The sequence below is a fragment of the Morone saxatilis genome, unplaced genomic scaffold (genome assembly GCF_004916995.1).
Source record: "Morone saxatilis isolate NCDOM2014 unplaced genomic scaffold, NCSU_SB_2.0 Contig17, whole genome shotgun sequence".
NCBI lineage: Eukaryota > Metazoa > Chordata > Actinopteri > Moronidae > Morone > Morone saxatilis.
In genome coordinates this window covers 23,270,313-23,283,641 of record NW_023339729.1, presented here as the reverse complement: position 1 = coordinate 23,283,641, position 13,329 = coordinate 23,270,313, and the positions used below count along the sequence as shown (strand labels likewise).

Here is a 13,329-nt window from a genome sequence, read left to right as displayed (position 1 = left end):
GTGTGTGAGTGTGTGTGTGTTGAGCCTGGGCCAGGGTATCAGTGACGGTTCAGTATCTCTCGCACTCATATTAGAGGCACCTCAGTGCACAATCTCTCAGGGTTGGCTAACCCTGGCAGTCACATACTTACACATATAGACACACACACCACACAGGCAGACAGAACGACACCCAACACAGAGCAGAGCAGACAGCACACGCAACCACCACAGCGACAACCACGCGTACATACAATTTGTCTGGGTTCAGCATCCCTGGCACTCATCCCGCGCTCTGAACTCCTGCCCTGCTGCACACCAAACACATGCAGACTCACACTCTCTCACATACACATGCACAGATCACACACAACTAGATCACATACACATGCCCACAGCAGGGCACATCAGATCACTTGGAGTTTGGATTCTTCTCTCTACCCCTCCCTCTCTCTCTCTCCCCCCCCCCCTTTCCTCTACCATCTCCCCCGCCCCAGGCCTCTCCCTCTCTCAGCTCTCATCCAAGGGAATAATGAGAAATATGGAAATGTGCTCCGTCAAACTCTCTGTGACTAACTCTCCCTCTCCTCCCCTCCCTCTCACGCTGTCTGTCTCCCTTTCCCCCCTTCTCTGTGTCTTCTCTATCATCTTTTCCTCGCTTTATCTCCCCCTCGTCCCTGTTCTCTTTTATTGAGTCTGTCTCCTCTTTCTCTCCATCCCTCACTTTTTATGCATCTCCTGCTCCTCCACGGTGTCTGTCTGTCTTATGTATTTGTTTCTCTCCCTTTCTCTCTCTCTCTCTCTCTTTCTCTCTCTCTCTTTCAGAGCCCTTCAGTGCATCAGTGTGGGTGATGATGTTTGTGATGCTGCTCATCGTCACAGCCATCGCCGTCTTCCTCTTTGAGTTTGTCAGTCCGCTGGGCTTCAACCGCAACTTGGCCCAAGGCAAAGGTAGGCTTACACACACACACGATCAGGAATATCACACCGATTGCTCCTTCCTAGAGCAAGAAGCAAAAATCCAATCTTACCCCGGAGCGAAAGAAGTAACCTAATATTACTCTGTCTTTAGACGGATCAGTTAATGTTACAGAGCATTAACAATTCACTCCCAAAGCAAGTCTCCAACACTCTAATCTGAGGTATCATCAAAAATCTGAACCTGCAGCTGCCCTGCTGGCTGAGAATTAGAGATTAATTATGTACACCCAAAATTACATTTTAGATTCATTTAACATTTAAATGAGCTAAAGGCCAATTCAGGTGTAGCAAGTGAACTATGTTTTTTTCTTTGATTTTCCTTTAAACTACACATTGCGTTAAGTTTGCAATTTTTTAATTTTAACGAGAAATGCCAGAAATAAACGCTCTGTACGCTGTAGCAAAAAAATAACCCAACATGTTGATACCTAACTTGACTGCGCCAGATGGTTTGGTACACAGAACCATTTGGAAAGTGGTTGTTGAAAGCTGTTTGGAGATATTGTGTTTAAAAAGAATACTTGGCATGTAATTGGATGAACCATCTGTTTATCTGTTGTTGTGGATTCTTACTGTTTTTTATACTGTTTTTTCTCTAACCACTTTGCTGCTGTAACATTAGAATTTCTTAATTGTGGGACAAATAAAGGAATATCTATCTACCTATCTATCTATCTGTCACCGTCTATAATGAGCGAACTTCAACCAATCAGATCAATTAACTATATGACCAATTCAAACTTTTACCGAAGCCAGTCATTCAGGAGAAGGGCGGAAACCTCTGTTCCTTTGAGAAAAGCCTTCAGTGCCGTTCTTTTCTCTTCTTTGAATGAACAAATTACTCTCCAGTACTGACATAATTGATGCTAGCAACATCTACACTGACCTCTATGGGAGTCACTGTGGTTGCAAACAGTGTCTTCTTGCTGCTTCACATCGAGCACCCATCTCCATAGCTACTAAGATAAGCTAAGCTAACTAGCTGCTGGTTATTGCACAATATTTATGGTTCAGACACAAGAGTGGTATCAATTTTCTCATCTAACTCTCAACATTAGTTTAGTTTATTGACTTGCTAAAATAAAGGTCTGTCTAGTTGGCCAAAATAAGTTTTTCTCTTCCCCTATGCTCATAACCAAAGCAAATTGTTGTCCACAGTGACCGTTGAAATTAGTGAGCTGCAGGCATAAATAACCATGAATAAATAATACTGATAAATTATATTTACAGTGTCACCCCTCTGAAGGAAGCATGATGCTCTCAAACTGGCTGCTAGGACCTTTTTGTTTTACCTTTTCTTTTGGAAGATTATTTGTAGTTAAAAAACTGGTGGGATGTATGAGGATTTGCAAAAATTAGAAACTCTGTAAAGACACATCTCAGCGTTTTTTCCAGCTGCTGGTAGGCAACAGTAAGAATTTCAGGGAAATACAATCATTTATATTGTTTACCGGCTGTTATTCATTCCCAAAATAAGACTTGTAGTGTCAGCTAAAAATTTGCATTTAAGGTTTACCTGTCTTGGCCTTTCTTCTTTTTTTTTCTCCCTCTGCTCCCCTGTCTCTCTCTCTCAGACCCACATGGTCCGTCATTCACCATTGGTAAGGCCATATGGCTGCTGTGGGGTCTGGTGTTCAACAACTCTGTGCCTGTGCAGAACCCAAAGGGCACCACCAGTAAGTTCATCGTATCAGTGTGGGCCTTCTTTGCTGTCATCTTCCTGGCCTCCTACACTGCCAACCTGGCTGCCTTCATGATCCAGGAAGAGTTTGTGGACCAAGTCACTGGACTGTCTGACAAGAAGGTGGGATTGCACACATATTGACGCACAGAAACACACACACAGAAGAAACTAAGCGCATTCACCGTCAGGGTTGCTCTTGTAATGGATGCCAGCCCTGCGGCCAGACAGGACTCTCCAGGGAGTGCCCTTGGGCCTCAACAGCCCAAACCCTCTGGCCGTAGCTGTCACCACACTAACTCTGCCAGCACAGCAGACCCAGAGGCGCACACAGACTCACACATACACACACAGGCTGCATAGATCAAAGACATGTGTGTGTGTTTTTGTTTGGTTGTGTGTGTGTGTGTGTGTGTGCGCATGTAGTTTGCAGAGGCTGGCAGTGTCAGCAGAACCCCAGCCAGTCTTACGCTAGACTGGACACACAATGATGATGACTGATGAGTCCACTCCACTGTCTCTCCCTCCTCCTTTCTCCTCTGTCTCTTCTTGTCACTCTCCACTTTTCCTCCTCTCTGTGTGTCTCTCCTTCACTTTAACACTTTTGCTCCCTCTTCAACTTGGACTCCCTTTCTTCCCCTGCCTTTTATCTCTTCTTGCTGTCTCTCACTCAAGCTGTTTGTGTTTAAGCCTCTCTGTTTTTATTTCGTTTTTTCCTTTTTTGTGCTCCTGTCTCCTCTTGTCAGTTCCCTCTTTAAACAATCTGTCTCTCTTTTGCTCTCCTTCTTTCTCTCCCTGCAGTTCCAGAGTCCAAACTCCTATTCCCCTCCATTTCGCTTCGGGACGGTTCCTAACGGCAGCACCGAGCGAAACATCAGGAAGAACTATCCAGATATGCATCAGTACATGACCAAATACCATCAGAGTGGCGTCCAGGATGCGCTGGTCAGCCTCAAGACTGGGTACTGTAAACTTGTCAAGCCCACTCACATCAACTTGAGATTTATTATACCTGAGAGGGTAATTCTGTTTGCAGACAGGGTAAATACTTAAGAACATGTGAAAACGAACAATAAAAAGACATTGCATCACACAGAAACCCAGCCCCATGGGGCCCAGCTCTAGCTCATGCTAAAATGCTGCAGTAACTGTGCACAGTGTTTCTGTCACTGACGGTAAAATGCAGGCGCTGTCTGCAAGTGCTCATTATTGAGTCTTGTTGCTGCTAGAAAGAGGAAGCTGCCAAAACAGGGAGAGTGTAATTTGTTCTGGAGTTTGCTACCTTTATTCTCTCTCCTAAACGCACAGTAATGGAGGGATAGCTGCAGTGATTTTATTTGTTCATTAGTTTTGTGTGCTTTGATCTAGGGTATTTTCTCCAAATATTATTTAACATTTTTGCTTTTCCCTCTTTGCAATTACTTCATTGATATTGCATATCAAATAGGATTTTTTTTTTCTCATATCTCATATGTCTGGCATTGTTTATAACATCAACATAAAAAACTGCATAATTAATGTGTTCAGCAGAATCATCTGTGTTTAATTCAGTTCTTCAGCAAAATTGGTTGCTTATGCAGAAGAAAGTCGGAGTTGTAGTCAAAATTTCAGTCAAGTCGTAAAATATGCTCTCACACAAAGTACACATTAAAAATGCTCTATACTTTAATGAATCTACTGTATATTGTTTTCAAATGCCATGTGCACTTAAAGGAACGAATAGTCTGAAATTCTTTGTGCAGTTTTCAAACAACAGATCCTCAACGACTCCATTTAACATATGCCCTTTGGTGAACAGTTTAATTCAAAGTGTTTTATGTTAATGCATACATATCTAACATGGAGGGGCCCTGGGGGATTGATTAAGCACCAGGGTGTATCCATTGAGTTATGTATAACTATTCTGTTGCTCATCATGTAGTTATACACAGGGTTCTGCTGCTATATATGCTAGTGGCATTGGCTCTTTGTTACATTGTGTTTGGTTAACAGTCATACATCAGACTTCTGTTTTTGCTGAGCTCAGATGTATCAGGCCCACACAGGGGGATTGCCTCGTCAGATACAAATTGTGGCCCCTTAGTTTGAATTCAACTTGTCATGTCAGAATAATGACAAAGCCTAAGAGTAAAAGATTATAGCTCAGTGCGAACAAAGACATCCTCGTGTGTGTGAATATTTACCGAACCAGCATGCACACCGGAGAGTACTCTCAGTCACAGCCCGAGTCCAAGCTGAGAATTACAGCTCCAAGATAACAGAGTGTCTGGAGTAAACCAACTGGTTTGTTCATGGATCTGAGGAACATTGTTACTGTCACAGCACTGTAACGGTAGGCTCAGGAGTGAAGACTCAACAGTGTTGTGGTCTTAAGTACTGGAGGCTGATGGATCAAATGTCACTCTTCTTTTACCATCAAATGAAGACAAACCCCAAATGCATTATAATTGTTATTGTTAATATAACATGGAATTGTTAAGAATTTTCAATTTAAAAACATTTAGATAAGACATAAAGAGACATAAGACGGAAAAATATGTGCCTCCATTAACTGGTGACCTCTTTGGCTTGTGAGCAATGTCTACTTGCCTGTTCAAAATATGAGATTTTTTTTCTTCTGAGATTCTTTCATTTAAAAGGTTTTTCTTTCATCAACATCAACTTTCTTTCAAGAACTACTCAGGAACCATTGCTAGACAAACTTAGTTAGTCTGACCCTGTGCAAATTCTGTAACAAAATCCAACCACCAGCTCTTAAGCTCACTAATTAACATGTTTGTTTAATCCGTTGTAAATGTAAAAAGGATTGTCGTTTGTATTAATCTTCTTATGTAACTCTTGGCGGGAAAGCGAATTCCAAAAAAAAATTAATGATATTTCTTACATAAAACAGCCCCAAAGTTCCCCTTGTAATTAAACAAAGTGCGAAAAAGCTTGTGGTTTTACAGGGTTTTTTTTCGTTCGTTTGGCTTCCTGGAGTCTCTGTGACGAAGAGACTCTAGGAAGAATATATCTCTCTGCATGAAAGTGAATATCACACTTAAAATTTCAAAAAAAAATTCTACTTACAGCTGCTTCTCACAGGTTGGGTATGTTTATGAGCTGCAAACAGCCCAAAACTGATGTCTCCTTCTTGAATAGTTTAACTGAATAGTTTTTAGAGGCCTGAATAGGAAAAATGATTCAGTTTATCAGAAAAGTGAGAAGAAATACATTTGTGTGGCAGAAATATGTATATTTTATTCTATCCTTTCATATCATGTTACAACCCCTCAGATTTATCATGCAAACCTTTGGGTGGTCCCACCCCACAGGCTAGAAACCCCTCATCTAGATAGTAAATCCAGAATGTGTTGTCCTCTTACAGAAAGCTGGATGCTTTCATTTACGACGCCGCAGTGCTGAACTACATGGCGGGAAGAGACGATGGCTGTAAGCTGGTCACCATCGGCAGCGGTTACATCTTTGCCACGACAGGTTATGGTATCGCCCTGCAGAAAGGATCCTACTGGAAACGACTGGTTGATCTGGCCATACTGGGCATCATAGGAGATGGTGAGACACTTACAGGGATTCACGTTCTGCACCATCTCTGTTACACTGCCTTGAAGTTTAAATTTTTAAGTTGTTCCCGGCCTTTAGTGTTATTACAGTTGTGCTACTGCTCAGTTTTCCCTCCTACCTCCCCCTCCCCCAACACTCTCCCTCCCTCCCTCCCTCTGTCAGAAAGCTATCAGGGGCTAGTCTTAACACACCATTTCATCATCATTACTCTGTGTGGGTATGTGTGTGCGTGTGTGTGTGTGTGTGTAGGTGTTGGTGTGTGTCCACCGTGTCCTGGTATGTTTACTCCTCCAGATTGTTCTGTATAATAAGCTGTGAGATGGTGCGAATGGAAGAAAGAGAATGAGCCAGACAGAAATCAAACTGCTGAAACCACTAAAGCGCTTCGCTTCACACCCGGCCTTTTTATCCAGGGCAAATGCCCGCATGTGCATGCGACACACAAACACGCTTAGTCTGATAATAATTCCTCCCATCTTTCCTTATCACTCCATCACTATCAATTCTTCTCCCTCCTCCTACAACCTTTTTTTCACTCCCCCTTCTGTCTCCTTTCCATTACGATCTATTTACCACTTCACCTCTCTCCCCTCCTCCCTTTTCCACTCCATCTTCCCTCGTAATAATATGCTCTTTTTCCCACCACACCTCTCTTATTCCCACTACCGCCCATCCCCTCCATCTATTTTTCTCTCTCCCTCCTTCTATTCCTTTACCTTGTTTCCTCACCCGTACCTGCTATCTTAAACCTTCACTTTGCCTTTTTTTTGCACCCAACAGGTGAGATGGAGGAGCTGGAGGCCCAGTGGCTGACTGGGATCTGTCACAATGAGAAGAACGAGGTGATGTCCAGCCAGCTGGACGTGGACAACATGGCAGGTGTCTTCTACATGCTGGCCACAGCCATGGGCCTGTCCATCCTCACCTTCATCTCTGAACACCTTTTCTACTGGAGGCTGAGATACTGCTTCACTGGGGTCTGCACTGGGAGGCCGGGTCTGCTCTTCACTATCAGCAGGGTGAGGAGAAGAAAATTTATCTGATAACCTATTTCCACAGCAGTAGCCTTTCCCAGGAACTTGGGAACCTACCTGCATTTTAATAGCAATCTAGTTCTGATTCCTGGGTAGCAGTTTTTGACCCCCTCTGCGTCTAAAGTAATACTTTCAGATGTTGCTGTTAGGATTTGCAGTGCTGAGCACCGCTTACTGATCAAGCACTATCCTCAGGAGTGCAACAATTGATGTACAGCATTGATTCAGAATGTAAGCAAGCACTTGCACATTGTTCAAATATCAGTATTAGGACTCGGGATGGGAATTTCTTGTATTGTTATTGACGTAAAAGCCAGCTTGCCGACCACTCTAAAAGACAATGAGATCAAACGAGAGCGGGCTAAATACACAAAGACTCAGCAAGAGAAACAAAACTTCACTGTATTAGCAGATTGTTTCAATGTGGTTACATACTGAAGCAGAAAAATAAGAGAAAAGAACCTCAGAACATTATTGCAACTTTGAAAACGGCAGTCAAGCCTTTGTGGTGTTTCACAAAATCAATTCAGACATCACACAGTAAATTACATGAACGATTACTCTGCTGCTGTCTTGTGTGCAAAAAATTACATCTCAAACAAAGCAGTGGATTTTTAATTCTTTATCTGTGTAATTTGTCTAATCTTCATGGTTCTTCAGATGCGGTGAAAATGCAAATAGGAATGTGCAAAAAGGGACTTTTAGTTGTGTGAATGCCTAATAGTGTCAGAATGACACTCACATGAGTGTTACACTTAAGAGAAACTATAAACCTGTGGACATTTGTGTCTGTGTGAGATACATACATCTGAAACACACATAATAGTTACTGTTCTGGATCTGGGATTGTGTGATAAAAGAGGAAAGAGGGGGGGTTAGTGTGAATATAGAGCCCAGCTGAGGTAGAGATGAATTTACTGCTGTGCATATGGACGACAGGATAGAGGATTTAAACAGCTAAGAGGATGATGTGGACACACACACACACACACTCTCTCTCTCTCTCTCACCCACACATACATACACGAGTCTGGTCCAGCAAAGTTAAAAATGGTAACACATACGTATGCAGGTGCAGTGAGGTGATGGACAGACTTGGCCACACACACGCAGGGTCCGGCAGATAGACAGATGCACACACACAAACACACACACACACACAAAACCGAAATGGGCACACCCAGACAGACCTTTCTTTCATTATTCATATGTCATGTCTCTGTGTTAGGCAGGGCTTTTATTCCAGACGAGCAGCATTTCACACATTAAGTGTTTTACAAAAAGTGTGCGATGTGTGTCTGTGAGTGTGTGTGTCTGTCGGTCTCTCGGTGAGCGCAAGCCGCTACAGCAGCGATACTGGAGGTTAAGTGGCTCCGGGAAGAACATCTCCTTGCACTCAAGGCCCCCTCCAGTGACATCATCACCTAAATTAAATTTTCTAGGCGCCTCTGAAAGCAGTTCATCTAAAAAAGTGGTGATTATCTCTTTTAGCCACATTACAAAATAAAATGAGGTGAAGGTTTGCAGTGAACGCACTGGAAAGAAGGATGCAGAGGTCTTTTCTAATTTACTGTGCAAGGAAATTAGTGTTGTGCGTGTTTGAACTTTCTTTTCGTGAAGTCATTGGATTGGGAATTAACTTCTATTATCTCTCTCATCACTCTCCTTCCTTTTCTCCCCTCTCTTTTCTTTCCTTACCCCTCCTCTCCTTCTCTCAGGGTATATGGAGCTGTATCCATGGCGTTCATATAGACATGAAGAAAAGGAATCCTGAGCTCGACTTCAGTCCTCAAGCCAACATGCTGCATCTGCTCAAGTCTGCCAAGTCAATGGCTTTGTCTTCTCCCAAACGCAACACTGTCCTCTTGCAGCCTAGCATCCTAGATGTCATGACGGGGAAAGGTACTATAACTCTGTTACACATTTTAATAAGATTTATAGCAAAACGCATAGATTCTACCCTCACAGTGCAGGTACCTGTGATAGGATTGCTCACACGTACAGAGGTTACCCTACCTTTTCTATACTGCATACGGATGCAGATCTAAAGGTGACTCCGTTCACCTTGTTTTGGACTCCAGACCGTAATATAATTGACTGTCATATATAAGCTCGCCTCATGATTAGAAACACATTAGATGGCACACACAGCGTGCCAGGGCAGTAGATAATGTATCAGCTAACTGGCGGAGCATCCATCCAAACATCCATCTATTGTATTTGCTGTCTGAGGTGCATCTCTCCTTGTCTCCTAGGTAACTCACTCCATAGTCTGCCCCCGAAGGGTCCTGGTCTCTATAGCAACGCCGCTGGTCCACAGGGTTTCCTGTCATTGTCCGGGCGACACAAAAACCTCCTCAACAACGCTGCGCCATTTCCCGTACAACAAAAAGCCCCCACTCTTCAGACCAGCCCCAACAAGCCCCAGCTGTCAATCACCAACGACAACGGCAAGACCCGCCTCGCCGGGCCGGCCTGCGCTGCGTCAAAACCACGAGCCCTGTGGAAGAAAAGTGTGGAGACACTGAAGACCCAACCTACTGTTGTATCTCCAGGCCCCGGCCCAAGCCCCTCCCCAACAGCTGGCCCGGGACCTCCACCAATGAAGAGCCAGCGCTACCTGCCTGAAGAGCCGCCGCACTCTGACATCTCAGAGTGCTCCAGCCGGCCGCCGTCACACAAAGATTCTGATTCCATGGGGGCGAGGGGTGGATTCAAGCCTATCAATCAGCTGAGGAAGAGGGGTGGGGGAGGAGGAGGTGGGGGCGGAGGATCTAAGATCTACTCCATTGACTCTGACCAGGCCAGTCTACAGTCCGCTCCCCCCTACCAGCGAGACAGCCAGGGGGGAGGTGACGACCACGGTTACCCCCCTGACCTGTTTCCACCTGACAGCACATACTCACACCAGGCAGACGCACCCATTTTGCAGCTGAGCGCCAGCCTGCTGCACCACAGTCACAGCGCTGAGGCTGACCTGCACTCTCTGAAGGACAAGAAATACAGCACGTACACACACAGCAGGTATCCTGTTCAGCATAAAATAACCATGTTTAAGTGATTTTATGTTTTTTTTGTGTGTGTAATCAGTGTCATTCTCTGTCCCTTCAGTGGGAAGGACAAGGCTGGAGGTTCATTCGATGCTCCAGGTGCAGGACAGGGGACACAGGCCGTCAGGCCCGGCCACTGTCGCTCCTGCCTGACCAAGCTGAGTGGTTACTCCGGCCTGTACACTGTCCGTTCGCCGCAGGCCCGCTGTGATGCCTGCGCCCACCTGGGGAACCTGTACGACATCAGCGAAGATCACCTGCACTCACACTACTCCCACACGCACACGCACCCACACAGCGGGGACATGTTTACACACTACCTTCCCCAGAGTGAGCTGGGCCTGGTGGGCGAAGGGGACGGGCTAGTCAGCCATTTCGAGCCCTCCCCATCCTCACCATCTCCTCTGCCCACCTCCTCGTCGGCCCAGCACCTTCAGCTGAGTCGTCAGCACTCCTATGAGAACGTGCTTCCAGACGGTATTCCGGAGCGGCAGCCGCAGCAGCACACCCACCTGCGGGGGCTGAGCCTGCCTGACAGAGATAGGGAACGGGAGCTGACCCTGGACGAGGGGGCCTATGCTAATGTTCTCACAATGCGCTCTGATCGTCCGTTCAGCAGCCGCAGCCCCCCCTCTCCGTCACCCTCCCATCACCATAGTCTGGACACCCCAATGCCCCTCCCCCGGCGCTCAAAGAGTCTCTTCCCTGATCGTCCCTCTCACAACCCTTTCCTCCAGTCAGCCCCTGGCACGACACAACGAGATCCCGCCCCCCAGGCTGTCACACGCATGCCACAGAGAAGTTCCGCCCACGAGCTCTATAAGCAGCGAATGCCGCTGTCGCTTACCCTAGGTAACCATGGCAGCCATCACAACAACCAGCATGGCGGCCATGTCGACCAACAGGTGTTCTACCCTCAACAGGAGCCCCCCATGGTGGCCTACATGGTCCCACCTGCTGCCTCTCAGCCAATGAGCTATGTGACAGCACCGCGAGCCTCGAGCGCAGGCGGCAACAGGCCCCGGCTCTACCGCCGCATGCCCAGCATCGAGTCTGACGTCTGAGAGTCACATGCGATACACTTACTCTCACTGAAACACACTAGCACACACGCATGCAAGACAGAGGTGTGTGTGACCGGACCAGGCAGCTCTGATTCTAAGCACATATACAGAAACACACACACAGACACGCACACAGGTGAAAGATAGGGAAGTTCTGCTCTTGACTAAAAGGTTAATGGTGATGCTGAGTAAATAAATCATTGTTTCTTTATCACACCCTCTGTAGGGCAGGGTTGAGGCCACAGGGACACCTGGAGGCACAATACAAGATGAAAAGTGTGTGTGAGTGTCAGTGTGTGTACTAGCCTCAAGCTGTGGGCAACGAGGCACAAACTGACAATAAGTCTGACAAGACAGATCGAAATCCTGGTGGAATAAGAGGGACACTGTACACGGAGTCTAACTCCAACAGTGGGATCAGATGGAAGATACAACAGTGTGTTTGGAAGACGAGCCGACTTGTCCTGCCCTCTCACCAGCCTCTTGGAAATGAAGGGGACACAGACAACCCCTTTCTCTCTGAGATTACACACAAACACATATTTCAACTAAACACACCCGACCCTCTCCAGGACTCTCCTGTTGCACTATGATTTCTGCAGTCAACCCGTATGTTGTCTGAGCCTCCAAACTGCACTGCCAGCATGGCTTAAAGAGTAGTAAACTACACTAGAGTAATCCTTGACTTGAATGAAAATTACTATATTTGTAATAGACTAGACTGGGACGGCGGGCAGCCGGTCAGGACAAAGGTCTGAGAAGTGAATCAGCTCCTGCCCGCAGATGTACAAACACTCGACCACACACACACACACTGTGTCTGTTTTTGAGGGAGGAAGTAAAAACTACCGACTGTTTGTTATTGTTGATGTCACCTAATTGAACATTCCAAAAAATGGACCAAACATGGCCGCCAGTAAAAGCCTATCAGGATGACGGTGTGTGTTCTAGTGTTTCTAGATCTACAGAAATACAGTATAGCATCCTTGCTTCCTCTCTTAGCTAGCCTTCAGGTCATACTGCATGCTTCCTACTGCCCTGTGTTACAGTTAAACTCCTATACAGGGTCATATATGCACACAGGCACACACATATATGCACACACACATATATGCGCACACACACACACACATGCACATACGCAGTAGTCTAGGATAGTAGTTTAGGGTGGGTGTGTGTGTCGGAGCTATGAGATAGCTTCTCTTTGTGCACTTTGTAGATTTTATACCCTGCCACCTAACACAGACGTTTGACCAAAAACACTTTTATACTGAAAATGAATATGAATATTCTCGATCATTCGCTGGATAGATGTTTTCTTTTCTCTTTTTTCTCTTTGACATTGGGTTTTAGGGCACTGTTAAGGGCACAGTTCTGTCATTTTCCATTGTGAGGTCAGAAGTTTTACAGTGTTAGATAATGGGTACAGCATCATACAGTATACAAACACCAACTCTTAATCTTTCTCTTCTTTTTATAACTTTTACTGAGCTCATCTCTCTATCTAGCCTTTCCCTCTCCCGTCATCAGCTCTTTTTTTATTCTCTTAATGAAATCCTTTGTCTTTTTGCTTCTTCCCTGCTTCCTTCTATTGAGTAGATTGAGTATCGGCAGAATAAAGTTCAGTCGTGGTGTTTAAAATTCAACATATTCTTCAAATCACTGAATATCAGTAGTCGTAAAAACTCATCAAATTCAACACCGGCTCTCTTAGGATACAGTACTTTTTTCTAATAACTTTCTATGTTGAACAAAAGAACTTGAGGCCCATTTTAATGTTTCCGTAGTGAATTTAGAGGCTGAGTGCATCACTGTTGCAGATTTACTCAGCAAATTAATACTCCTGGACGAGCTGGTACATGTGTGGCTCTCTGTTGGCGAGAACACGGAGCTGTGTTTCAGCAGAGAGTCACGTGGCAAAGCAGAGAGTTTGCAAAGTGACTCGTTACAGAGGCAACACACACACGCACACACAC

At 45.3% G+C, this 13,329-nt stretch overlaps 1 protein-coding gene across 1 annotated transcript in view; it reads left to right on the top strand.

Moving 5' to 3' along the window:
* The window catches only part of grin2ab (glutamate receptor, ionotropic, N-methyl D-aspartate 2A, b), a 68,948-nt gene extending 55,653 nt beyond the window's left edge, over positions 1–13,295 (top strand). Inside the window, exons 11-18 of the mRNA XM_035659442.1 lie at positions 805–930; positions 2,535–2,764; positions 3,443–3,603; positions 6,009–6,196; positions 6,986–7,224; positions 8,958–9,141; positions 9,495–10,263; positions 10,351–13,295. Coding sequence (XP_035515335.1) covers positions 805–930; positions 2,535–2,764; positions 3,443–3,603; positions 6,009–6,196; positions 6,986–7,224; positions 8,958–9,141; positions 9,495–10,263; positions 10,351–11,353 — 2,900 coding nt within the window. The 3' untranslated portion in view covers positions 11,354–13,295. The remainder of the gene's footprint in view (positions 1–804; positions 931–2,534; positions 2,765–3,442; positions 3,604–6,008; positions 6,197–6,985; positions 7,225–8,957; positions 9,142–9,494; positions 10,264–10,350) is intronic.
* Positions 13,296–13,329: the final 34 nt, after the last annotated feature.